Source organism: Balearica regulorum, chromosome 17 (assembly GCF_011004875.1).
Source record: "Balearica regulorum gibbericeps isolate bBalReg1 chromosome 17, bBalReg1.pri, whole genome shotgun sequence".
NCBI lineage: Eukaryota > Metazoa > Chordata > Aves > Gruiformes > Gruidae > Balearica > Balearica regulorum.
Genome location: NC_046200.1, coordinates 3,293,764 through 3,319,134, shown reverse-complemented (window position 1 = coordinate 3,319,134; position 25,371 = coordinate 3,293,764). Strand labels below are relative to the sequence as shown.

The 25,371-nt window shown below is 40.9% G+C and overlaps 1 protein-coding gene across 7 annotated transcripts in view; it reads right to left on the bottom strand.

The window, feature by feature from the left end:
• The window catches only part of KDM2B (lysine demethylase 2B), a 125,956-nt gene that overhangs the window by 86,285 nt on the left and 14,300 nt on the right, over window positions 1–25,371 (bottom strand). For all 7 annotated transcript variants that reach the window (XM_075770120.1, XM_075770119.1, XM_075770116.1 and 4 more), the window contains 3 exons: window positions 20,886–20,932; window positions 3,669–3,847; window positions 147–253 (listed from right to left, as the gene is read on the bottom strand). In XM_075770120.1, the coding sequence (XP_075626235.1) occupies window positions 147–253; window positions 3,669–3,847; window positions 20,886–20,932 (333 nt within the window). The remainder of the gene's footprint in view (window positions 1–146; window positions 254–3,668; window positions 3,848–20,885; window positions 20,933–25,371) is intronic.

Here is a 25,371-nt window from a genome sequence, read left to right as displayed (position 1 = left end):
CAAGCAGGTCAACGACACCAACCCCCCTTCCTACTCACTGAAAAATAAATAAATCATTATTTCCTCTCCCACCAGCTTTGGAGTTCAAAAGGAATTAATCAAGGAGGTCAAGATTAGAACTTTTTTTAATACTTAAACAAACTTACTTTTTCACTTTGGGGTATTTCATCTCTGAAATAGCATTGGTAGCATCCGTCTGTCTCTCCTTCAAATGCTGTGGCCACATATTATCCACCCAGTCGACTAAGTCCACCTGAAAGCCCCACCAAAATCAACTGTTAGTTACTGAACACACAGTAGGATATACTCCTGTTGGTTAAAACTCCAACTCTAACAGCAGCAGACCTCACAGACAGCAAGAACTTTGTGGTTCAGCAAAAGTCCTATGGCCTCAACTTGTTAAGGTACAGCAATTCATCACTACAACTCAGCCCTTTGCAACGCAGAGCAAGGGGAGCTTTGCAGGTAATTTAACTGGGTGCAAATTCTGACCTGTGGGCACCTGTGAGCACCTTCTCTTGCAGCATCACCTGCTGCCTGTATTCAAATGTATTTTTGTAGCCAATAGCCTAGAAATTGCATTTATGAACATTAAAATACAAACATGAAAGAGATTGTACCATTCCAATACCTTACATTTCAAGGAACATTAACACTATTGTTCTGGCCAAACTCTGATTTGAGTAATTACATTATTGCCTACTGTGCATTTCCTTCATCATTCTACTTGGATACAAATTCACCAAAGTTCTTGTCCAAAAGCGAAACTTTTAGGAAGCGTGGGCAGGAGAAAACAGTGAAAGCTGAGCAATTGGAAACATACTGCCAGCAAGGTGAGGAAGAGATAGAAACTGAAGATTGTTCAGGGACCTTGAAACGCGGCTCTGGCCCTGGGTGCCAGAGCACGAACGGCATCACAGCCACAGCAAGGAATGCGCCTGGGACTCCTTTGGTCTGTTTTATGATGGAGCCTGTGGTAGATACCCAGAGCAGTCCCTTCTGGTTATGCAAGCGGATCATGTGTGCCGGTGTCCTGGTTTCAGCTGGGATAGAGTTAACATTCTTCCTAGCAGCTGGTAGTGCTGTGTTTTAGATTTAGGATGAGAATAATGTTGATAACACACTAATATTTTAGTTGCTACCAAGCAGTCAAGCACTTTTCAGCTTCTCATACTGGCCTGCCAACAAGAAGGTGGGGGGCCCAAGGAGCCGAGGGTGGACACAGCCAGTACAACTGACCCAAACCAGCCAAAGGGATATTCCATACCATATGGCATCATGCTCCGTATATAACTGGATGTTTGCCAGGAGGCAGTGTGGCTCTGGAACTAGCTGAGCATCAGCTTTGGGTGGTGAGCAGTTGTGCTGTGCATCACTTGTTTTGTATGTGATCATTATCGTCATTATTCTCTTCCTTTTCTGTCCTATTAAATTATATCTCAACCCATGAGTTTTATGTTTTTTCTTTTCCATTCCCTCCCCCATCCCACTGGGGCAGGGGGGAGCAAGCAAGCGGCTGTGTGGTTGTTTTAGCTGCCTGCCGGGTTAAACCATGACAGCCAGGTTTCAAAACACCAGTCAACTTGGTAAGACCAACAAGGCAGGCTGTAGTGCTGCGTTTGGCCACAGTGTGGCTGTACATCCCGACCCAGCTTAAAAAATCATGATGTGTGAATGAACCTCCATTTATGGGTCAATAAGGACTGTAAGACCTGTGTTGGGGACAAAGCTGTCCCCTGACCGCATGCAGCAATAATGAAGTCCAATTCAGTGAGGGTTAGCAGCCCACTTAGCCTCCTGACTGCTAAATCTTTTTAAAGACCCACCCAAGAATGTTATTTGTATGAGTCAAACAACTGTATCCCCAGAGGATGTTCATAATATGGCAATTAGCACATGAAATTCTTGCAGATTACGGCTGGCCGCTATCTGTTTCTCCATCTGCAGCAGGTACTGTTGATAACACATGGTACTTTGAGAAGAGGCAAAGGGAGATAACACAGCCAGTAGAAATGGTACCAATTGCACGAAGATCACAGTTGTATGCGAAAACAAAATTGGTGGTTACTGCCCTGATTCTGAAATAATTCCCACATCCTGATACTGCAACCTACAGTCTTTACACAACAGGGAAGATGAATCAAGCATTTCTGCCTTATGTGGGCTGAAAGAGCTCTGCAGAATTCAAGGGATCCACTCATACAAATACAGTATTCAACTAGTATCTGACTTTATGCACTGGACTTTCTCTTAGCCCATGGCACCTTCTCTCCTATTACCAAGTATCTAATGGGAATGCAAATCTCTCTTGGTGAGATCTAAACATTCCTGGTTTTACAAACAACTGTGCACCCAGGCCACATTAAACAGATATGAGGTATTCATTTATATGTGGTAACAGGTACCTAATTGCATTTTTCAGTCCTGAGCACTCAGGAAATTTGCACAGATGTTTTAAAAGCTCACTGAGCACAATGTGCTTGGGAAAACCGGGTTCAGCTGAACACCAGAAACTCCCCAGAGCACTTCCAAACTGCCTGCTAGTGTCTGAACGACAGCAAAAACCTGCACAAACTTCTAAATATGTGCTTATTATTCTATTTGTGATATGTGCATAACAGAACACAAAAGCCTACTTAAGAATTACTTCTACAAATCAACAGTTAGAGCTGCCATCTATTTTTAATCTGTTCAGGCATAAGTGCACTGTTTATGTTGTCTACATCAGCAGGAGGTGTCCCCAACTGCTGGTATCACTAGAAGAGCATGTAGAATGAGGAGAAAAGTGTCTGAAAACAAAACATCATAGAGCTATAGTTTCACGCCCAGCAGTGCCTTGAACATCCAGTCCACGAGCAGATACAGAGAGAACAACCAGCACACGCATTCTGCGTTGAGAAGCCCCTTTGTTCCCTGATCAAAGAGGACTGATGCCCAAAGTCTCTGCTGAGTGTCCTGAGGAGACACTCTGAAACCTCCAATGCCATTTCCTCCATCCCTGTGTATTACTCAGTTGATGCACTAATTCTCACCCACACATGGATATGTTTTAGTGATAAATGAAATCATCTTTATTAACAAGGTCATGGTTTCACTGCTGGTGACTCCATCAGGAAACAAAATCACAAGAGCCCTCTACCTTTAAAAATGTGTACAAATCTACCCCCTTCCTCTGACAGTGCCAACTGTGGCAGAGCAGTAATTATGCTGATTTAGTGATGTATAAATTTCTACATTTAATACATGTGTTTTCAACTTTTTTTGCTTTGGAGCCCCCTGAACATTTTTTTAGTTAATAGGAGGGTTCCTATATAAGTAATTTTAGCTTCCTGATAATAGCTTTAAATTTCCTCCTCCTTAGAGGAGGAAAAACAATAGACAGGTGTTTAATTTTGGATGGAATTTCCCCTAACTACCTTGCAAGGAACTGGGTATCTGTGCAAATTTCATGATTAAGAGCTCATGAGGTACCTAATTCCTATAAATTAAGTTCCACTGTCAAGGAGACCAGCTTTCTACCTAGGTAAAAATGAGATCCTAACACTAAATGGACAGGAGTTATGGGTGCTTCACATCACCTTGTTAAAACTCCATGTTTTATTTCTCACAAAGCAACCGTTAACTGGGAAGAAGCTGAAAATAAACACCGTCACCACAGGATCCCTTACCACATTAGGGCGCTTGACAATGTTCTCCAGCTTCGTGTGACTGAACTCCAGGCTGATGACATTGTAGAGTTTTTCACGCTGGGCCTCTGGTGTTTCATAGTATCTCACAAATTGAGACATGCTCATTTCAACACCTTTCTGCGTGTTCACATCCATCACGTCCACTATCCGTCGGCTTCCTGCAAACACAGAGACACTCTCAAAACATTTACCTTTGATTTATCTATATATATAAAATTATATATATATATGTATAAATTATCAATGACTGCAGGGCAACTGTTACTAGAGGACGAGAGACCAGCATCACTCCATCCACAGGTCCTGAGCAGCTCAAACAGTGAGCAGGGAACTGTCTTAGAAGTGGACTTTGTGCCCAGTACGACACCGAACAAGTCAATTGGTATCCTTCTGCTTCAGAGAGATGGAGAGTTTCCTCCTTTACATGGATTGACATGAGCACGAGTACGTTAAAATCTATGAAGAAGCAATATAATAAGGTAGCAGGGGGTACGCAAGACAAATAGCTTTCCACATCATACTCTGCAATTTTCTAAACATCCATATGCCTCTCAAGATGCTTTTATTCATGTACAAAAATTATCCATAAAAAGTAAACTGCCTTGTATCACTGGATGCTATAAACTGCTGAACACCTTATACAGATTGCTGAGTATTCCCAATTCCAGTCGTCGTCAGTGGAGACGAAAGCACTAAATACCATTGAAGAGTGAGCCCCCACTTTGGATCTCTCAACAAAAACTACAGGACATACTTTCAGCTTCTCGAGTGGCAGACATACAAGTCTCATTAACACCAGAATGTTGAACAGCAGTTTTAGTGGAGCCTTCAGCTTTACGCAGATTAATCCACAATCTTCTCTTCGGCCAACTGGAAGGTTTCACCTCTCCCAGCAATTTCATCATCCTAATTAGCAGTTCATTTGTGTGCGAGTGAACAGGAGCCCATGAGAGACATGCCTCATTTCCAGGAGAGAAGGATTCCAGCAAACAAACTTGCAACGCTTCCAAAAAATCACTCCAAAACCATTTTCACTGCCGAAGAAATAACTCAAAATAAATTGCATTAAAACAAAATGGAGGGCCGATATATGCCATCAGAGGGAATTATTAATAATTACAGCACCTGGCCTATTGTGTGCTTGGGAGCGGTATTTCAGCAAGAATGATAGTTTGGATTACCATCACTCCATTAAAAACATCCTTAGCCACTGATAGCAATGACAGTGACAGATGTGGTAATGATTCTGGAAAGGAACTCAAGACCATAAAGCTTTGTAATCAAAAAGAAAAATTTATACAGTGTAAATCTGGAATAGTCCCACTGGCCCATCAGTCAAACTCTTCACTACAAGCGGTGAACAGGATTTCATCCCTAGTCTGAGCTGGGGACGGTACATAGTGTTGCCACCTTGAGGCAGGATGGGAAGAAAGTCTAGTTATGTGTGAAAAAGCACAAGGGTCCTTAAATTTGGTATTTGCATGGTTGAAACAAAATACAGAAAATCTGGTTTGGGGTTGGGATTTGTTGTTGTTGGTTTTTTAACTGTTTACCTTACTATCTAGGAGAAAAAGTCTTTTTTTCAATTCAATAGGTTAGTAACTGGGGTGAAGTCCTGTTAAACAGCCCCTGAATAAAAGTCAGCCTGATTTCTGGCTTCGAGTGCCTGGGATTAAAACAGTGGCTACAGCCCAGAGGGGTTACGCACACAGATAGCCAAAAATTACATCTGAAGGATTGCGTGGCAGAGTCTGGGATCTGCCATATTATAGTCTAGGTTTGATCTCAGCTTTGCTGGAAGTGACCTTGTACAGCCTCTCAATTATCCTTTCTGAAAGAAAAATCAGCAGTTACCTGATGAATTAAAAATATGAGGCCCAGTTCAATAGCAGGTTTGTTAAATGTACACGATTACCAATTACAGGCAGAAGAGCTAAGATTTGAATTGATAGTCTCTTGACTTCGAAATTAAAGAGTAATTTGAGGGGATGTTTTTCTCTTAAACCACAGTACTATCAAACAAGCCCATACATAATGATTCCTGGAGTGCAGCTCGCAAAATTTGAGACATATAATTACAGGTTAACAGCCTGGTGCTCACTGCCCACTTCCTAGTGGTTCTGGCTTACTGCCAACTTTATCTCTTCTTTCCTGACAAGATTCAGCCCTTTCTTCTATTTCCTGCCCCTAGGAGAAGGTTAAAAAGTATCATCCAAAAGGGGAGACAGGTAAAGAACAAGGGAAAGAAGCACAGAGAGGCTCCAAAAAAGCAGTGACAGGCTGAGCGATCTCAGGTCAGGCCGGATTTCTGAACATCTCCGACATGCATCTTACTTGATGCACCATTTCTGTTAACCATTTCCTAGACATTCTCTTGCCACGCTCTCGCCCCATCCCCTAAGAAGGGACTCCCACTCAATCAAGCCCGATGCAGCAGACTGAGCCCCAGCAGGATCTCAGTGACCCTGGCAGCCTCTTGCCCTCATACGAACCACATTCCCCGCTTCAGCTCATCACTCGCTGCGCATGGATTAACGTATACCTGGATCCCTAGCTGGCAAAGAGCATCTCTTACTGCTGACATGGGAAGCTTCAGTGCAACATGCATCACCTCATCCTTGGCTTCCCAGGATTTTTTTTTCCAGTATAACTCTTGACTGGAGAACGCTTGTGTGGGATTAAGAGGCATTGTTTCCTCTCGCGTAGCAGATGTGACTCAGAGGCAAAGTGGTGATGCCAGGGTTCACCGGAGGGGATTTTACAGCCTAAAGAAGAAACGTCTTCCTCCTCTACTGCTGCTTACTCATCAAGCACAAGTGAATCCCCAAAGGATCACAAAGACAGTAACGAAGAAACAAGCTAGCGCCATCTTTCACATGAGGAACAGACAAAAGCAAGAAAGAGAGGGAAGAATCAGTTGCAGAGATGTAAGCTGGAAAATCAAATCAATCAGGAAGAGCTACTTTAGAACTACACTTTTGAAACCTTAAAAATAAATCAAGTTAGTCCAGCCCACATATTAGTAAAATCCACAGTACAATTAAGGGGGGAATAGCATACATAATATCTGTTCCCTTTGTTTAGAGGCCTAGTGACCAAAATACTGTAAAGGTTTCAACAGATTAAATCATACAACATTGCTATATGCTGCAATATCATTATTTTTTGTACATAGAAACAAACACCTGGAGGAAAAATGCCTTGTGCAGCATCCCTGCCTCCCACTGTCCACCCTGTACAAGTTGGTTTGGTATGGAGATTTGCTCCTCTCTGTTCTGGGCTTCTCGGCAAAATTACTTTGAAAGCAACAAGGAGGTAAACCTTGTCCTCTAGTCAGAAAGAGAACTGCACTTCATGAATGCAGTTACACAGGCACCTTCCCTGCATCAGCAAATGCTCTCACAAATCACAGCTTCACCCAGTCCACCCCAGAGACTTCAGCAGTGACGGGCTCAGGCTCCAAAGTCGTTCAGCAAAGCTCTCATCGATCTCCCCTGCAGAATTTGCACCCACACTTTACTGTGCTTATAGGGTATTGTAATGATTTGCCAGAGAGACAACAGTGAATTGGAAATTCTGGGACTGTAATAATCTCCTCTGGGGTCCAACAATTGCCATTTCCCATTTCTAATAAGGTGAAGTGCTGCCTTCCCCTGCCTTGACCTGAAACAGCTTAAGACTTGCATTATCCAGGCTACCAGACTCCAGTCTTCACAACAGCCCATCCTTTCCCCTGACGTGGATTTAGCATTAATGTAAGGAACAGTGGAAGGAAGAGGTGGTCCATAAGCAAAGCAAACTGAACCACACAGTGGAATATGAGAAATGCGCAGGAGGTGTGAATCAGAGGTGAAAATTACACCAGCATTTTCTAGGCTGCTGTCTCTTCCCCAGCGCACCACCGACAGGAAAAGGTGCAACTCTCCTACGGCAGAGGAAAGACGAAATGTCCTTTCTGTAAGAATGATTAGCAAGCCTGTCCATTAAGAGGATAAAGCCACCTTGAGGAAGTATTTTAACCCTCTGTGACTGAATTAAGATCTGTGCCCAAGGTACAATATAGTGTCTACAACCAGAAACCAACCTCAAATGCCAAGGGACAGGCCTGCTGGTCCTTTCTAATCTTTATGCTTCTTACTGAGGAAAAAAAATCCTTGGTTTGTAAAGCAGGATTTTTGGCAGCGCCTTAGGAAATCTGCTAGCTTCGCTAGCGGGTTAATTGTACCTAAAGACTGAGGCTTCGACTTGCATCCCATTTAATCCCTCTGCAGCTCTGGGAGCTGGAAAGCACATATTCTTCTGCTACCCAAAGGAGACTATTATGATATCCCATGCTAACTGGGAGGGACGTGAATCGGAGCAGAAAGTCCTTGCTCAAGTGGAGCTATTCACGACATTCCCTGCATTTCAGAGCCAGAGTAAGAACAACTTCAGTTAAGAGACACGTACCAATACCATCACTCCCAGATCCACCAGAGGGCACAGAAGAACAAAGGGAAATAAGAGTCCAGCTCGGACATTTGCACACATCCCTCCCGCACACCTCCCAGTTAGTTTTCTCACCCAGCATTTTCCCCAGCACAGCCTGGTCCACCACAAAACAAGTATCCCCAAGCCATTCCGCTCCCCCTTTGCCTTTTCTCCACGCACCCCCTCGCCCAAGTGGCTGCCCCCTCCTGCAGTTCACCCCCACATGCCACGCTGGCTCCAGAGCAGGAGCCTCCTCTGTGGGGTTAAATTATTTCCTTCTCATGGAGATGTAAAACTACAAGTACCTGACACGTACCTTCCCCCTCTTTGGTGTCTGCAGCTTTATCATTTGGTATAAAACTGCCAAATTGCAATAACCCATGTTATTAGTTTTTTTCACGCAACAAAAGGTAAGGTATTTAAGAGCATGTCCACAGGAAGAGCTTAAGGCAGGAAAAAGTCTTAAGCCTTAATGCTACAGGGCTAGACTAAAGAAAGAGGCTCAGGGCAAATAATGTGTTTTAGTGGCATTATATAGAATCAATTAGTATCTTTACCTCTACCCAAAACATAAACTGTAATTTTCAGTGATTCTTTGAAATTTCAGCCAGTGAAAACCACATGGGGAAAAAAAAATCCACATACAAAGAAACATTTTACTTTTAATTTTTATACTGTATCCAAATGCATTAACCTATAGTATAAGCAGTCTCCAGGTAGCTGAAAAGACAGAGTTAGCACACGAAGAACAACTACAGAAAGGAAAATAATACAAGTTCTGAGAAAAGTGGGAAGGGATGTAACTTTGTTGAACATCCCATGTTTTATTTTTCTATCAAATCTATTTTAAGACCATTGATCATTTCCTAAAATGTCGTAACATAAAACATATTTAACAGTAACAGACAAAATATAGGAAAAATGTTATAAAAATTAAATAGTTTCATGTTAATAGCATTTTATAGTGTCATTGTATTCTACACTATCAACAACATCTTTGCACAGTAAGAATCCTACAGAAATTAAATTATTTCATTAAGTGACATGTTAATCTGGCAATAGCAGAGTTCTTTATTTTCCTAAAAACAAGTACAAAGGAGCATTGATGAGATCAGTGCAATCTATTCTCCTTTTATTTTCAGGAAAGCTGCCTCAGAACCACACCCCAACAACCAAAAGACAATTTAGGTTTTTATGGCCTAATTTTCATTGTAAATTCCAAGCTATACTTTCTGGTGATGTGCTCCAACAGTAGTATCAATAGTGGAAAGAAGAGCTAGCTGTGCCCAGGGCATCTGGCGACACATGCCAAAACCCAGCATCTGGCTGGGAGGGACGGAACATGCCTCTCCATCATGCCTCTCCATCGAGGAGAGGTTTTGGGAGATGACTGCGATGATTCAAAAGCTCCCTGGCTCCTCAAAGGTCTCACCTCCTGTGTCCTGGCTGTGCAGCCCTGACCTTTTCTCCCTTGGACCCTGGCACTCCTCCAACCGTGGGGCAAGCAAATGGAGATGACAAGATATCAGGAAAATATTTTCCTTTTTCTGATTTTCTAGTTTTCTGCTGATGGTGAGTTAATCCAGTTCAGACTAAGGGGCTGGGCATGCACCAAAGGTGGAGCAGGACAAAGACCTCACGATCAAGAGCCAGCACAGAACAAGAAGAAGTGGAACCGCCAGAACTGGGAGGAAAGACTTGCCTTTTCCTGAAACCTCATCATCAGCCAATAATGAGAAACATTATAGCCTTGATTTCCTGATACTTGACAATTAGGAAATGGGAGAAGACCTTCAATGACCATTACCAATTAACGTGTGAATTAGATCAGCAATCCTGTAGCTCTCCTTTGGTCTAGCCTGGTATTGAAAGGCGTCCTGTCAACACCACACATCTAGTATCCACACTTTAATGAGGACATCTTACGAGGTATATAGCTGTGATTATATCAGACTTCCAGAACATGCTGATATATTAATACGTATTTTTAGGTAAAGGCATAGCTACACTTGCAGGTCATTTTGGACTAAGGTAAATTATGACACTAAAGCATAACAACTACCATGAAATATTTAGGATTTTGGGTGCTATTCCTCCAGAACTAAGGTATCTCTTTTTTAGTTTCGATGAGCTAAAGCAGAGGATGCTTACTGCAGAAGAACAGTGTGACTACGGGGAGTTATTCCAAAATAGCTATTCTGGTTAGTTTTCCTATGTGAACAACTCATTTTTAAATCCACTTGTAGGCAGAGGCTTTGAGATGACTGTGACCACATCAAGACATCAGTTCAATTTCACTTTCATGTTTTGACATCATGGAAATACATTCTTTTGAGAGGTTTAATTTTTATTATAATGTTCACTCAAAGCGGATTTATTGCTGTTTATATCCGGACACGAACATGACTGTTTTTAGCAAAACTGTCCCAGTTTAACTAAGATTTTTTTTAAAGAGTTTCACTGAGTTAGGCAGAGGACAAACTTAAAGAGAGCTCAAACAGGAAGCTCAACTCTAAAAATAGAAATGGTTCTACTTGCAAAATGGCAAGTCAGCAGACATGCTAAACATGGGCAAGTGTTTTAATATTTCATTTTTATTTCTAAGAGCCAAAAAAAGCATAAAGAAGGAGCATCAAATACCTTCTTTTTATTTATTTTATTGCACAGAAGCCCTAAGGGTGGATCAAGGCTCACCAGGCATTCTTCTGATGCACAGCTCCCCAGTGGAAACTCATGACAGAGCTAGAAGGCTACAGCCATCATGTTTTAGCCCAGCATCGGTTAGTGCTGAGAGCTAAATCAGCATTAAAAAAAAATTAAAATAAAAAAAATATATATATTCCTCCCCCTCTCTGCAAAGGAGGAAGATAACATGAGTTTTCTGCCAGTTCAACCTTCTGAACCACCTCACTGCAAAAAAGAGCAAAGCCCGTGCCAGCACAGAGAAGGGGGATTGGAGAGCACTGCCAGAAGTGAGGAGAGAAGAAAGAGAATGAACAGGACACCAATTTAGCCTTGCTTAATTGGTGCAGCAAAAAAGCAAGTTGTTAGATCCAATGGGTAGCGCGTGGAATAGAGACACTATATGAGAGCACATAATAGGCAGCAATAGTAAAAACTAGATGCAAGTTCAGGTGACAAAAAGATGGTCTGGCACCAGAGCACAGCACTGGAATTAGAGGGACAAGTTTCTATTTTCAGTCTATCAGGAAGACTGGGCAAGTTTTAACCTCTCTCTGACCTAGGTCCTGGTTTCGTGATACAAACTGTTCACCAATACTCAAGAAACTGATGAGGCTTAAATAATTTTTTTAAGCAGGGTCAGCTCCCTGCCTGCTTCACAGCACAGTTCCACAAACACCAGGGTAAGGGATGTGTATCCAGCACCAGTGCTGGGGCTGCTGTGGGGAATCATACAGTGACACCAAACCATAGTCCCAACGTCCCCTTCTGATATTACAGCCTGGAGCTTTTCTTCTTAAACAGTAAGCTATTTAAGAGGCACAAAGCCAGCACGTGTTAAATGAAGCAATGTCCTCTGAAAGTCTGCAATACGCTACTTTAATATAGAGAGATTTCCACTTTATACATGCACTGTTCCACCTTAATATCGGTGGATGCCAAAGTCCCAAAGGGTTGCTTCAGAGCTGCTACAAACCGCTTCAATTTTCAACAAATTAGGTAGAGCCTTCAGACTGTAAGAAAATCACTAATGTAACCTTCACTTGAAAAAAATCCATTCAGAAACTCCAAAGTCTAGTTTCTAATTTTAATTCTGCCCAGGAGAGAGAACAGTGCAGCTCCACAACTTCGTAATTCTTCCTAGCCCTGAGCAAACAGGGAACAGAGAGAGGAACAGTTCAGAAATCACATAACCTTCTCTGATCAATATAGATGACTGCTGGTGTCACACAAAGAACTAATAGATCCCATGATAAACAAACAAAAACCCACCTGTCAAGTCCTACTGGTCCTGCTTACAGCAAAGTATGTTGATCTCTCTATCATTATTGGTTCGTGTTTGGTAAGAGTATCCTAATAGCACTTGCTCAAGTCTGGAAGGATTTATCTGTACTTCCTCACAAGCTGCTATGAGATTAGGGAGTAAAATGAGTTCTGTACAGTACAGTAGCCTCATCAAAGAAAGAGGGATACAAAGAAAACAGGAGAGGTCGCTCAAGGGAAAAGAAAGAAAAAAAGGCAAAGAAAAGGATGAGCCAGTGCTGTACTTGGACAAGAGAAACCTGCTAGATAGAATTGGAATGAATCACTTCAATAAAACAGCACTTTTTTTTTTTTTGTTATTGTCCAGAACTAGTCTTTGTAGTTCTCACATTTAAAAAGAAATGCAACAGCTAGAAGTCTGGCCAGCTCACACCAACAGTACTTATAAACCCCTCTGTTGATAGACCATGGGTTTGACTCCATCCTAGCTTAGAGGCACTTGGAAGTTACCATTTTCAGTGGCAATATTTATTTGCTGATTTTAGTTGAGGTCTGACTTAGCAGATTTCCCAATTACAGAGAAGCTTCAGACAATGAAGCACGTTGGCAGTCCCAACAGCATGACTGTGAGGACATTTGGAACTTGATTTTAAAAACAAAGTGTTTTTAAAAAATAGCTGGAGATTTTAAAACAAGTTTTGGCCACAAAAACAATATGATGGAGGAACTGTTTGTTTTTATAAAGACTGGATCTCAAACACATGTTGCTGTAATACTGCAAATAGCCTTATAACATCTGAGACAAATCACTGGCCTTGACATACACTGCTTTCTGATTTTCCACTTTTCCCCTTGAAACAGTTTGTAGCCAGGTACATAACTCAGCTCCCTTAAAGCACAGGTTTTGGTTTTGTATCCTCAGATCAATGGAACAGCACTGACATACAATTATTTTACAGTCACTTGTGAGGAACACCCAAGCTCAGCCTCATCCTGCAAGGAGCTATCCTCATCTCCTGTCTTCAAAGTGCTCTTGGATCCCCCTGCTCCTCTCAGCTAGCAGAGAGATGCACTGTCTCTTGTGGATCTGAGTCCCGTGATGAATTTAGGGTGGAGAATCCAGAGACTGAGGTACCCTCAATCTGAATCCTCACAGGCTGAAGAGCATGTTCACAAGTTGTTTTTTATAAAACTACACAAACATCGGCCTTCCAAACCACGAGAACAATGACGATGCTTTCATCAACTCAGTTTTGGTTAATACTCCAACAGTCTCACTTACATGAAAAGGAAAAAAGCAGAATGCAGAGAGCAAGGCAGGCACAGATCACACTATGGGGCACACACACACAAAAAAAAATCATGAGGAAGAAGAGGAGAAATCTTACAATGAATGGAAATATTTCATACAAGCACCTCCCCTCCCATGAGATCAGTGTTGACTCCTCTCCCCTAGAAGAGCCTAGTCCATTGCATTTTGAAAAATGCATTATTTGGACACTAGGAACAGAGCAAAGACCTCACTGCTTTCTTATCTCTCCACACAAGTCTCCTGGAGATACTGCAGCTAATGACTCCTGACTCAGCTCTTCTGCTCTTCCAAACATGGCACTCCCATTCACAGGACAAATCCCCGCACAGAGGGAGAACCATACATCTTAATCAAGACTTATACGCAAGTCTGAGGGCAGACTTTTGCACTTCCTTTGAACAGCCTGTTTAATTTTGGGAAGCACTCTTTACAACAAAGTTTCTCTAATGAGCCTCCCTCCTAACTCCTCTCAGTCTCCAATTTCACAACTTCCTTGACACAAATGGAGCGTTGCTCTATAGAAAAAGCAACACTAGGTCCCTATTCAGCAGAAATGATGGAAAGTTTTCTGAACTGCAGTGTGTGGCTGCTTTGTCCTTCCTTTGTATCTGCACAGCTAATTTTCTTTCACAGGATGGAGAACTGTACATTGATTAAGACAAAATTTCCCCTACTTGCCCGCAGACCACACTATGAGCCTCTCAACTTGCTTTGTAGTTCAATGTGAATTCAACCATGATACAATTTTCAGAGCAGATCAGTTTGAGAGGGGGAGCAAACACGCAGGAGGAATGAACCAAAAAACCACTAGGAAATAGTTACTCAGAGACAGTTATCTGGTTTGCTTTCAGCTTTTTTGAGTAGCTACTAACAAAAAGCTGAACACATTTGCACAGCCAACTCAGGAACTATTGTGCTCATGCGCCAGAAGAAATGCACGCTAGTGTAAAAGCAAAGTTTTACATGGTCTCTGCCCTCCCTCCGGCCTTTGCCCACCTGATCTGCAGTCACCACCACCACAATTTTCTCTTCTGTGGAGACACTACTTATGATTCTTGATTGAGTACTGAATGAAATTTATACATATCTATATGTATTCATCTATGAACACGTGTACAGTTTTTAATATATATAAACATCACATTTTATAAACCCAGAATAATCATTACCTACAACATTAGCGTCTCTTTCCATTCCCCTTTCATTATCACCTACTTCCAGAGGTATGGATTAACGGAGTTCTTGTCTTTCTGTGAAGTACCTGGCACGCGTATTCTCATTTTAAGGTTCCTGGGGCCTACAGCAGCATATGTATTTAACAGAACTAAAATGGCTAGATGAAAGATACAGAGCCTTACATAGCTTATGGCTGTTACTTGTGCTTGACGGGCAGTAATCCTTTCCATCCCAACTGAATTTAAATTATTTAAATAGGCCTGCTTACATTAACTAGTGAGGGAACTTGTTCCACCCCATCTCAGTCCCCTGCACAGAAGAGGCCACGGCTCACTACATTCAGTACATCATTTACAGTTTACAGGAAAACTCAAAACTGAGACTCCCTAAATTCCATTTCCAGCACTGCCCTGAACAGGCACCTAAGCAGGTCATTTCACCTTTCAGCCCAGTTTCCGCCTCGGAAAAGGCGGCCACACTATTTACTGTGCACCACTACACTGTGGAATTGCAGTAACTCTTACAAGTAGTAAAATGTTGCGATGCCAAACTTCAGAAAGCTTGCTTAGGTGTCTCCCCTGTGGAAAAAAAACCTTAACAGCCAGTGAAATACTGCTCTGCAGGTCTAATTTCTTCCGCTGATGTTAAAGAAAGCTCAGTTGCTCATTTCAGTGCGGTACGATGAAGTCCGTAACATTTTATTCACTTAGTGAATAAACCACGAGCAGATGTATGATGGCACACAGCATCTCCTCCAGAACTGGTACTTGTCAGCAGCACAAGGGAAGGCTGACCTACACTTGCAGGGCCAAACTCCCCTATTTCTAGGGCTTTTCCCTTGCAAACATCTGGGATTTAATGATGTAATTTATTCTATTATCTTTCTCCACTGACACCATGATTATAAACTCATAGTTGAGGCAGAGACCTTCACACATATTTCTTTAAACACTCAATTTGCAACTGAAATTTTTGGCTCGGCTCCTGTTCTTTTGGTGTTTCTAATGAGCAGGCAAAACCCAGCAATAATCAGGTATACCTTCAGCTACTCCCACAGCAAAGAAAGCAACGGGATATGTAGAGCCTTGGTTTTCCTTTCAGCCTTTGTCTTGGAGATCAAAGCTAGCAGCCAGGTCTTTAAAGATTCGACAGAATCACAGAAATCAAATATTGAAATGATCTATTAGGATCTTGTGCATTATCACCTTGGGCCAGATGAAGATTGGTCTCTGCAATATTTTTCAGAGCTTTGTCATGTTCGCTTTTTACTGCCATACCTCAATGCACAAATTCTATCACAATTAAAAGCTTTGCTGCTTTCAACTTCACTTGGATTCTTTACACAAGATGAAAACACCAAAGCCTTTCAACATAGTTTGTGAAGAGAAAACAGCAACTAAATGAAGGGAACCAAACATTTTCAATCCACGTATTATGGCACAGTCCAGTCTATAGCATCAGATTTTCATAGCAAAATACATGACTGAGGATACATTCTTCGGGGCTCCTACACTTATTTTTTTAATTCTATAAATAAAACCTTCATGAGTTAGTTAAATAAAACCAATCAGAGAGTTTACGTCAGTCGTTAGACCACCCCATGAATAGTGTAAGTCCTGTACTTGCACTGTTCCCACTGATACAATGCCCAGCTGGGCATGGTGAATTCCATACAACAATGCTGCTGATCCTACAGAAGTGACCGCTGTGGCCACAACTTTAACCTCTTCAGCCAAGGGATCACAATAACTGAAAGTCTCTTTTCTTTCTTACAATCCTCAGCATGTTTTGAAATCGCCTCTTTTGCCACTAGTGGGGATTGCAAGCTTGACTTTGGGAGTAATACATACATACCCTGGCACACAAAGCTACACCAGCCCGTCAAGAGAGGAGGCGATGCACATTACAGACCCAGCAGCAGCACTTAGCTTTATTTAGTGGTTTATTTACTTGTTTATTTAGTTTATTTAGGTATGAGTGTAAAAGCTGGGATTCAATGGCAGCAGGCCGCCAACCTGAGGCATGCAAACTGAAGAGAGGTCAGCTAAAAATAAAAAATAAAAGCAAATACATCCAGACTAGCTGTTACTGTTTAGATATAGCCACCACGCTTGTGCAGGGACTCCACACCTACCCAGGGAGTTCCTGGGCATACTGTGACAACCCAGGAAGACAAAGGCAGTGCAGACATCAATTACAAGTCAAAGGGCAAGACACTGCAGATGCCACAGAAAAAGCAGATACTCTTTTAAATTCAATCAGTGCTGACCCAAGCAAGCCACTAAAAAAAAAAAGTAATCAAAGAAAAAGAAAGGAGCTCAGATTGATGCACACATTCACATATGCTTCCTCTTTCCCTCTCCCTTTACATGGTTCATAGCTTCAAAAACTACTCAGTGCTCCCTTCTTCGGATTGTATGATGTCCATGAGGACTAATATAAAGTCAAAAATCAAACAAATGAAAAAATTGAATGCTTTGGCTTTCTGGCATCAAAGGCTAAAGCAAATGATTGCATTCGGTCCTTGAATTCAGGAGTAGCAAAGGCTAGAGACAGTCAACATTGTTTACCGGCTGGAAGACTGACTCTAGTTAGAGAGAAGAAGCAACGGACGATGGTGGTGAGTTCTCTGAACTTCTGGGAGCCCTTAAAACAATGGAGTAAGATAACATGAAAGAAAGAAAAAATGACATAAATCAAGATACTATGCAAATCTAAAGACAGCAATTGCAAATGTGCAAAAAGTTTTGGAATAAAACAAAGCCCCAATACTTACTAGCTACTGCTGTGCACTTTTTTTTTTTTTTACGTAGTCCATGTGCATACGCTAACACCACCAACACGCCAGCACGGCATGCCAAGAATGAAAAATAAGGAGCCTGCTAAACTTCTAGTGCAGATGTAGCAGATGTCTAATGGGACATTAAGAGGGCCAATGACCCCCTCTGTCAAATTTTCAATCAACTTATGAAGAGATGACAGTGACATTCTGTCCTTCAGAATTAGCAATCAAATCTACCTTAGACAATAAAATTACAAAGCTTAATAGTTATTAAATTACAAGAGGTTTTTTTCTTCTTCTAAGAGTTGTCTCAAGTTCCTAAGCAGGCCAATAATTCCTCTTCTCCATTTGTATTCTTGGCTCACAGCCATTTCAGAGATCAGACAAAGTCCAACTGCTGAAATCAATCCACTTTCTCAGGTTTAAAGAATATCCAGGATATCTTTCATATGGAGGTAGGAGTCTAGTCATAACCATTATTCCAAGCATGGAGTTTAAAGTGTTTGTTCTTTAAAGTAAAGCTACTGTACGGGAAGAGTGGTTCATCCACACACATTACACATAGGTGCACATTCACGCACACTAACGTGCACATCATAAAAAGCAGGTCACAAACATTACCAAACTAAATTACAGCTGGTATCTGTATTTTTTAAACAATGAAAACAAAAAATCCAACAAGCAATGGAAGTCTGACCAAACATTAAAAAAAAATAAACACCTAAGCCCAAGTAACTACAAACGATGATCAAAAAACCTGCCTTTTTTTTCCCTCCTTATTATTGCCACAGATTAGAGTTTTCAAAGGGAAATTAAAAAAGCTAGGCTACCAGTTGTTGTTATTTCCTTGTGACTCAGAGGTACCCAAATATGGAGATGATACAACTATCACGTTAGAAAAAGAAAGTAAGATTTTAGAATAATTTGAGACCAAAGGCTCAGAAACTTCCTATGGAATTTACGTGCTTTGGAAAAACCCAGCACCATCTCTTTAAAATGTTCTATAACAAATGTGTTTCCCCTGATTCGAAGAAGAAAAGAGAACAAATGATAGGTTTAAATAGCACCAGCATACTATAATGACGAGCACTTAAAAACCCAACAAGTTTACACAGAACACAACATTTTTCAAGCGATGTTCTCTCTCTGTCGACTCCCACGCACATTCAGATGCGGAGACTTATGATGATTCTATTTCACATTTGCAAAACATCACTCCCCTCCCAGGTTCAGCAAGGTATTCAATAAGTTTTGAAAACACTGCGCTTCAGAAAGGCAGATACCTGGAGGTTCAAGCAAGATCTGAGGAGTCTGCTAAAAAATGTGGGCACAAGCAAGGAGATATTAATAAAACAAGAATTTTCATCTGTTTTATTTGAACATTAGATTGTGAGTGTAACATATATATTAAGCTAAAACTAGAAAAAAAAATCAGCAATGATATGCAACATGCAAATTGCTCACTAGTTTCCTGAAGTCCTAAGGAGATAATTTAGAAATTTGGCATGGATATAGGAATTGTCCCCATGTGCTCTGTGTCAATGTGGCTGTTACATACAGCACTAATTTCATAACGACCAAAATGATTTGCCATAAGAACCATGATTTTTTCAGGTATAACTTACAGCCCATTTCCCAAATATTTTAGACCTTTTGAATTAAAGTTTCCACCTGTTATGCCAGAAGTCATCAACCTTATTAAAAAAAGACAGCAGGTGACAATGTTCTTGACCAAATGACAGGCCCAGTACAATGACTCCAACGGGAGTGTGCCCAAACACAATTAAAAAAGCCCCATGACGTGCGGTATCTGACCTAGAGTATAGACATGGATTGCTGAACCAGCTGTGAGAAATGGCACACTTCTACGTTAAAGTTAATCTCCAAGTTAATGATGATTGTTATTTCTGCTCCATTGTTTTATAAATCTATTTTTATTTATAAATATCCTCCGGCTTTGCTGGTCATGTACACAGGAATCTCCACCCCCCTAATACTTCAAGGGACATCAAGCTTGAGGAAATGCAACTCCCACACTTTGACTGTTACACAGGAAAAACAATGTTGTTACGAAACACTACGCTGTTCCAAAACATCTCAAAGTCAGACGCTCAACTTCAGCAGTTTCAGAGACAGGAATGGCAGTTCATCAGTTATGGAACAAATTCACAGAAAATTGCAAACAGAGTCCTGATAATTACAAGGCTTATGCATGAGGCTCCTCCACAGCAAAAAAAAAAAAAAGAGGCACTCCGTACCTACAAATGTGCACATGCAGGTATTTAGGAAATTCAGAAAATTTAGGACTACCAAATATCCTCAGATTATTTCATAATTTAACTGCAGATTGACCAACAGAAATGCTACCAAATAGCACTTCCCACACCACTTCTCTAACTCTGACAAAGTGGTTTGGGGCTTTTTTTTTTTTTTTTTTTTTTTTTTTTTTAGAACTTATAAATGGTCATAAATTAAGCAACATTGCCAAGTTTTGTTTGTGGAGGAAGGTTATCAGAGATAACCTCTCTCTCACAAATAACCCTAACTGAACAGAAATGAGGCACAAGTTCCTCTCCCTTGTTTTTCTTACCTACATCTTTTCCAGACTTGATATTCCTATTGATCATTAAACTCAAGAGTAATTTTCAAAAAGTCTTCTTTCATCATGCAGCAATTGGGCTAATTTAAAAGATTAGCTCCTGCCACAACACAGGTAAACAAAACCAGTAAATTCTAAATAGCAAGAATGCAGTTAAACGTCTCTGTGAAGGACTGCAGCTAACACATCCAAAGCTCAGCTAGCCCCACAGCAACCACTTCACAGAGTGTGGTATCACTATTCGGTAACAATTTAAGATAAATGATAAATAACACATCCATCTTCAGTAAAAGCAGATTTCAAAGAAACACACCGTATAATCTCCTACTCAAAATGTAGCTTTTCTTAGAGTTAAAAAAATTTCTATTGCAAAAATTGCTAGGAAACATTTGATGATTACAGTCACCACTTCTCTGGTTTGTGTCTTATCAAAAGACAGGCAGTTTGCACAGCTTTGCGCTCAGTCTCTCTTAGCAACCTTTCCTCAAAGCACTGACCTGGCTTGACACTGATAAAGACTGTGAGGAGAGCACAGGCAAAAGGTGATACGGCTCCAATCATACCTTTTACAAACAGATGCGCTACAACAGATTTAAAAAAAAAAAAAAAAAAAAGGAACTCTATCAATAGAGCTGCCGCTTTCCAGGATCACAAAAGTGTATGTAGGACACCTGTTAAGAGCAAAAGCATTCAGTCTCTTTCAAATGGCCAATTATCCAGCATGAGATCAGAGTCCAGTCAGCACAACTACTAATTAGGGTTCTCCCAGCCTTTTTAATTTACAAATTGCTTCTCCATGCCTTCTCCCGGATTCTGAGAGTTATCACAAATGTCTACAAACACAACTAGACAAGTATTTCAAAGCAATTCTGTTCTGTATAGAGTTAATCCAGTGCATTCAAAATAACTTACCCACTAATAGCTTCACATCTCTGACGGTGAAATCCGGGTCAGGCATTCTATAATTAGCAAAGAAAGCAACATTAAATACCATCAAGATAAGTACGGGTACACTTTCGTTACCATAATAAAAGAGAAATAAATGTATAGTGCTCTTTGTCCATAATGCAGTAGGTGGAATCGAGCAAGGCCGCTCTGAAGTGCGGACAGTGCAAGTTTTAATGACATACGTAACATCTTTGCGTTGGCAAGTGTACAAAAGTTTCTCTACTCGTAATGAAAGAGGAGAAGAGGTGTCTTTTCAAGCACTCTCTAGCAGCACTGGAGTGGGAGGGAAGGGCTTGGGGGCGATTTTAATAAAATCCTAAACCATTATAGCTCGTTCCTGCCAAGCAACTCACAGCACTTTGCAGCTGGTGGTGGCTCACCTATATTCCCCCATGTGAGCATTATCACATCTGCCAGTGGATACAAACTGAGGCATAGAGCAGTGAACCAATCTGTTTAAAGTCACTTCATCACAGGTTGGATTCACTGCTTGGAAATAAAATATTAAAAATAATTAAAGCCCCTTCATGTTAATGACTATTTCAAATCTCCCTGTCCAGCAGAGGATAACCTGGATATATTTGGTTGGTAGGGAAAATGTTGTTCGATTCAATTTGGGCTAATTCAGAGCTAAATTAAACGGTGGCATAATTAGTTCACTGATGTTGATTCATTCATAAGATCACTGCTAACACAGGCAATGTTTTAGGGTTTAATATAATTAGACAATAGCCTAGTACATCAAGTGAGTGAGTTTTGCGTGCCAGGTAGAGAGTAAAATTCTGCAACATACAGGCTAGACGGAAAAAGGAAATCAAAACAGTAGTGGGGTTTTAAAGCTGATTGATTTCATCTTAATGACAGTATTTCACACTTCACATCACACAAAAACTGAGTTAAGGAATTGTAATGAAAAATAGCCCTGTGGGAAGTGCCGGCTAGGTGCTCTATCCCTCTGCTACTGCCCTGGGTGGAAAACAAACAACTTGCTTCTGGTCATAAAGGACTTTTGACATCATTCAGTTTGAAATCAGAACTATTGAGCCCATAGGCAAACTTTTAGAGCAATAGTTTTTACTGTTAAGAAAACACTGAAAGGTAAAGTTAAAAAATACATTTACTGTCATGCACGTATCTTGAGAACTATTACCCTTCCTCTGGTGGGATGTGGAGGCTGGACAGTATCTTTTGTTAGGTCTCCACCAACCCTCACATCTTTGCATTTAGCTGTGAGGGCCCCACAGCTTTGGAATTCACTCCCTCGCCAGAATAAAACAGCCTCAATCTACTGACCTTCAGGGTTCATTCAGAGCTCATCTTTTTTTCCAAGCACTAGAAAGTCAGAAGTAGGGGACGGAGGAACTATTTGTGGGCGACAAGAACGTGCAAGGCTTATCTTCAAATGCTACAGCTCGCCTGTATTTTATGTCAGGCACGTAGAACAATTAGATGGGCAATCTTTTTCACGTTTGTATAAATCAAAATAAAAATCAACAACCAAGATAGATAACAACCCTAACCCAAATGCATACAAGCAAACCCAGTCTTTCTGAGAGCTCCAGCAGCAGCTGACAATAAACATTACTCAAACTGGAAGAATACAATCCTCCCTAACAATAAAATTGCTCTCTCTTTGGAGAGCACACCTGGCATATCCTTGGTTTCTTCCCTGCAATCTCAGGATATATGCTACCTTAGAGTACACCAAGGGAAGAATTTCAGGCTTGAACACAGCAGGTTTCAAGTACAAGAACCCATTTTGTAGTTGGGTTGCCTTGGGAGGTCCAGCTTTCATTCAAACCTATTCTGCTGGCTGCTGAGATCATGAATGACAGTACTGCTTCATCTCCAGCTCCACCCAGCGTAACTGCCACACTCTTATACAATTAGGGCTGGTTTGCTACAGCACTATGACGGCCAAAAAAATTGTTTTCTTGAATGTCACCAGTCCTAAACTAATCAGTAAGTGTTGGTTCATTTGTGTTTCTGCATATTTAATCCAGAATACCAACAATGCAAGAACTGAGCAGAATATCAGGGGGGTTTTCTCGCTGTTATGCAATTTTCAGGCAAATGGATCTTGCATTAAAAAAAATATTAATTCTTCCAAAGATTTCATATATCATAAAAAATAGGTGAAGAATAGTATAGCAGGGTGACTTAACACTAAAATATGACTGACTACATTTGAGATTTTCTGATACATACAAATCATGTTGCTTTAAACAGAAAAGAAAGGCAAACACCTTAGTGCGTACTGGTGCAAATCTGCATTGTAGTAAATGTTTCAAGATTTGCTAGAAAAGTCTCCTATTCAAGTCCTAATGAGGACGAGCTCTGGCTAGCATACATATCTAATTAACCACAATACAATGCGAGATGACTGCTGTTCAGATAAAAGAGACAACACCTCTTCGAACAGCATTCTATCCTGGAGAATCAATCCTGGAAACAACCAAACAACCCTCTGAGAAAAACAGCTCCTCTTCTGCTAAGAGATCACAGGTGGACCTTCCTGCTTCTAGCCATGCAAGTAACAGCTCACGGTCGTCAGAAATACACAGGAAAGTGACATGCAAAGTTTCATTATAGTATTTTTTCCTCCTTCACCTCATTCCTTGCCATTTCGGAGTACCTCCAAGCACAGTAACCAAACTGTTCAGCTATGCTTTGTACATCTGCCAGGCACAGACGTGCAAGCTGACTGCTTAACAGCAAACAGAAGTGAAAGCACATATCATCAGTTATTCAAAACACTGGAAATCTAAAAATCATCTTATATATTTCATAAACCACTGCATCTCAAAAGTTACTCTACCTTATGCGGATCACCTAATCTACCACTTCACGATACACACAGCCTCCTCTGGACAAGAGACAGTACTGCTAGAAAAGACCCAGTAAAACATAATTTCCTCCAGAGCCTGAAGTGGAACGTAAGGTTCCCAGGTCTCATCAGCAAATGACTCGGATCCAAAGGCAAACTGTCCAGTCTCGCTCTAGTGATGGAAGATGGCAGACTATGACACTCATTATTTCAAGCAGTAAATGTCAGAATGATGACACTAAAGGTTCTCAATGTTTCAGATCAGTTAGACAGGTGTCAATACTATTTTGATCTTGCTGGAATGCAATGCATACAGCATTTATGTATCTACACATCCACAAAATTCACATACTGCAAGCCAGCTACTTTTGATAGAGACATGCAAGAAGTGGAAATGTAAATAAAATTAAATCATGTTATCCTGCAGAGTGCCAAATAGGAAAGTTTGCTCATGCATTTCACTTCTGTCATTTAAAATACACATAAACCGTGTTTCCAACCTTCTCTCACTCTAGTGACATTTAAGCCCAAGTGTGTACAATTGCTTTACAATATTGTTTCAAAATATTAAGTCATGCTCATTTAAATAAAAAATATTAGAATGTTGAATGTCCTATAAGAGATTACCGATCTACGCATTCTAGTATTTTAATCCCCTAGAGCAGTCAGTATTCAAGGATTCGGCAGAGAATGGAAATACAAAAACAATTCACTCAATTAACTGTGAGATGGAGAATTCAACTGATTCCATGCAGGAACCATCCAAAGCTCACATTATCAGATAAAATTTGCTCTTACTTTTGTCAGCATACTAATTCATCAAAAATATCCTCAAAAAAAAAAAGTTTCCGTATTTTTACTCTCTTCTCTGACAGTGAGTTCCAGCTAGAAGAAAAAGTTGCACGTGTGGATGGTTCACAAAAGGGAGCAAGGGAAACAGCCCTAAAAAGGGGAAAAGATGTCAGAATAGTACTAGAATGACACTGGCAGTCAGTAGGAAACTGAAAAGCTGGCTAGTCAAGCCTGGCTGCTGAGACTCTTTTAAGCTCATCTCAGCAAACTGAAACACATATTTGTCCTTCACTATCCAAAGCATTAGTGTGTGACAGAGTCAGGTAAGTGACACCAAAACCTTTGCTGTGGATTAGCATTTATTCTTCTCCCACCTCTTCACAGTCCAGTTCAGAACTCAGAAGAGGCATTACCCTAACTGCCAGAACTGCAGAACTCCAACTGAAAATGAAGGCATGCAGCATTCTGTCCTGTTACTTCTTCACTTCCAATGAATGTCCCAAAACTGCTATTTATTTGACTGTTTTGATAACACTTACAAAGAAAGGTACCTTATTTTCAATGGTCTTTGAGGCGTGGTCATCTATATGTGGATTCATGCTGTGTATGTGCGCATACACCTAAGCATTTGAGGCCAGGCCTTTTTTTTGCCTCAGCAAAACCCAGAAGTACATATACAACCTGGCCTATCTGTACACGTGGTGTATAACCATAGACGGGGCAGGTACATGGCCAAAGGTCTTCTTCAAGGTCTTAACAAACATTACTAATGGCTTCCGGGAAGGAAAAAGAATAGGAGTGCTGACTGTGAATGCATCTAAAACCAACACA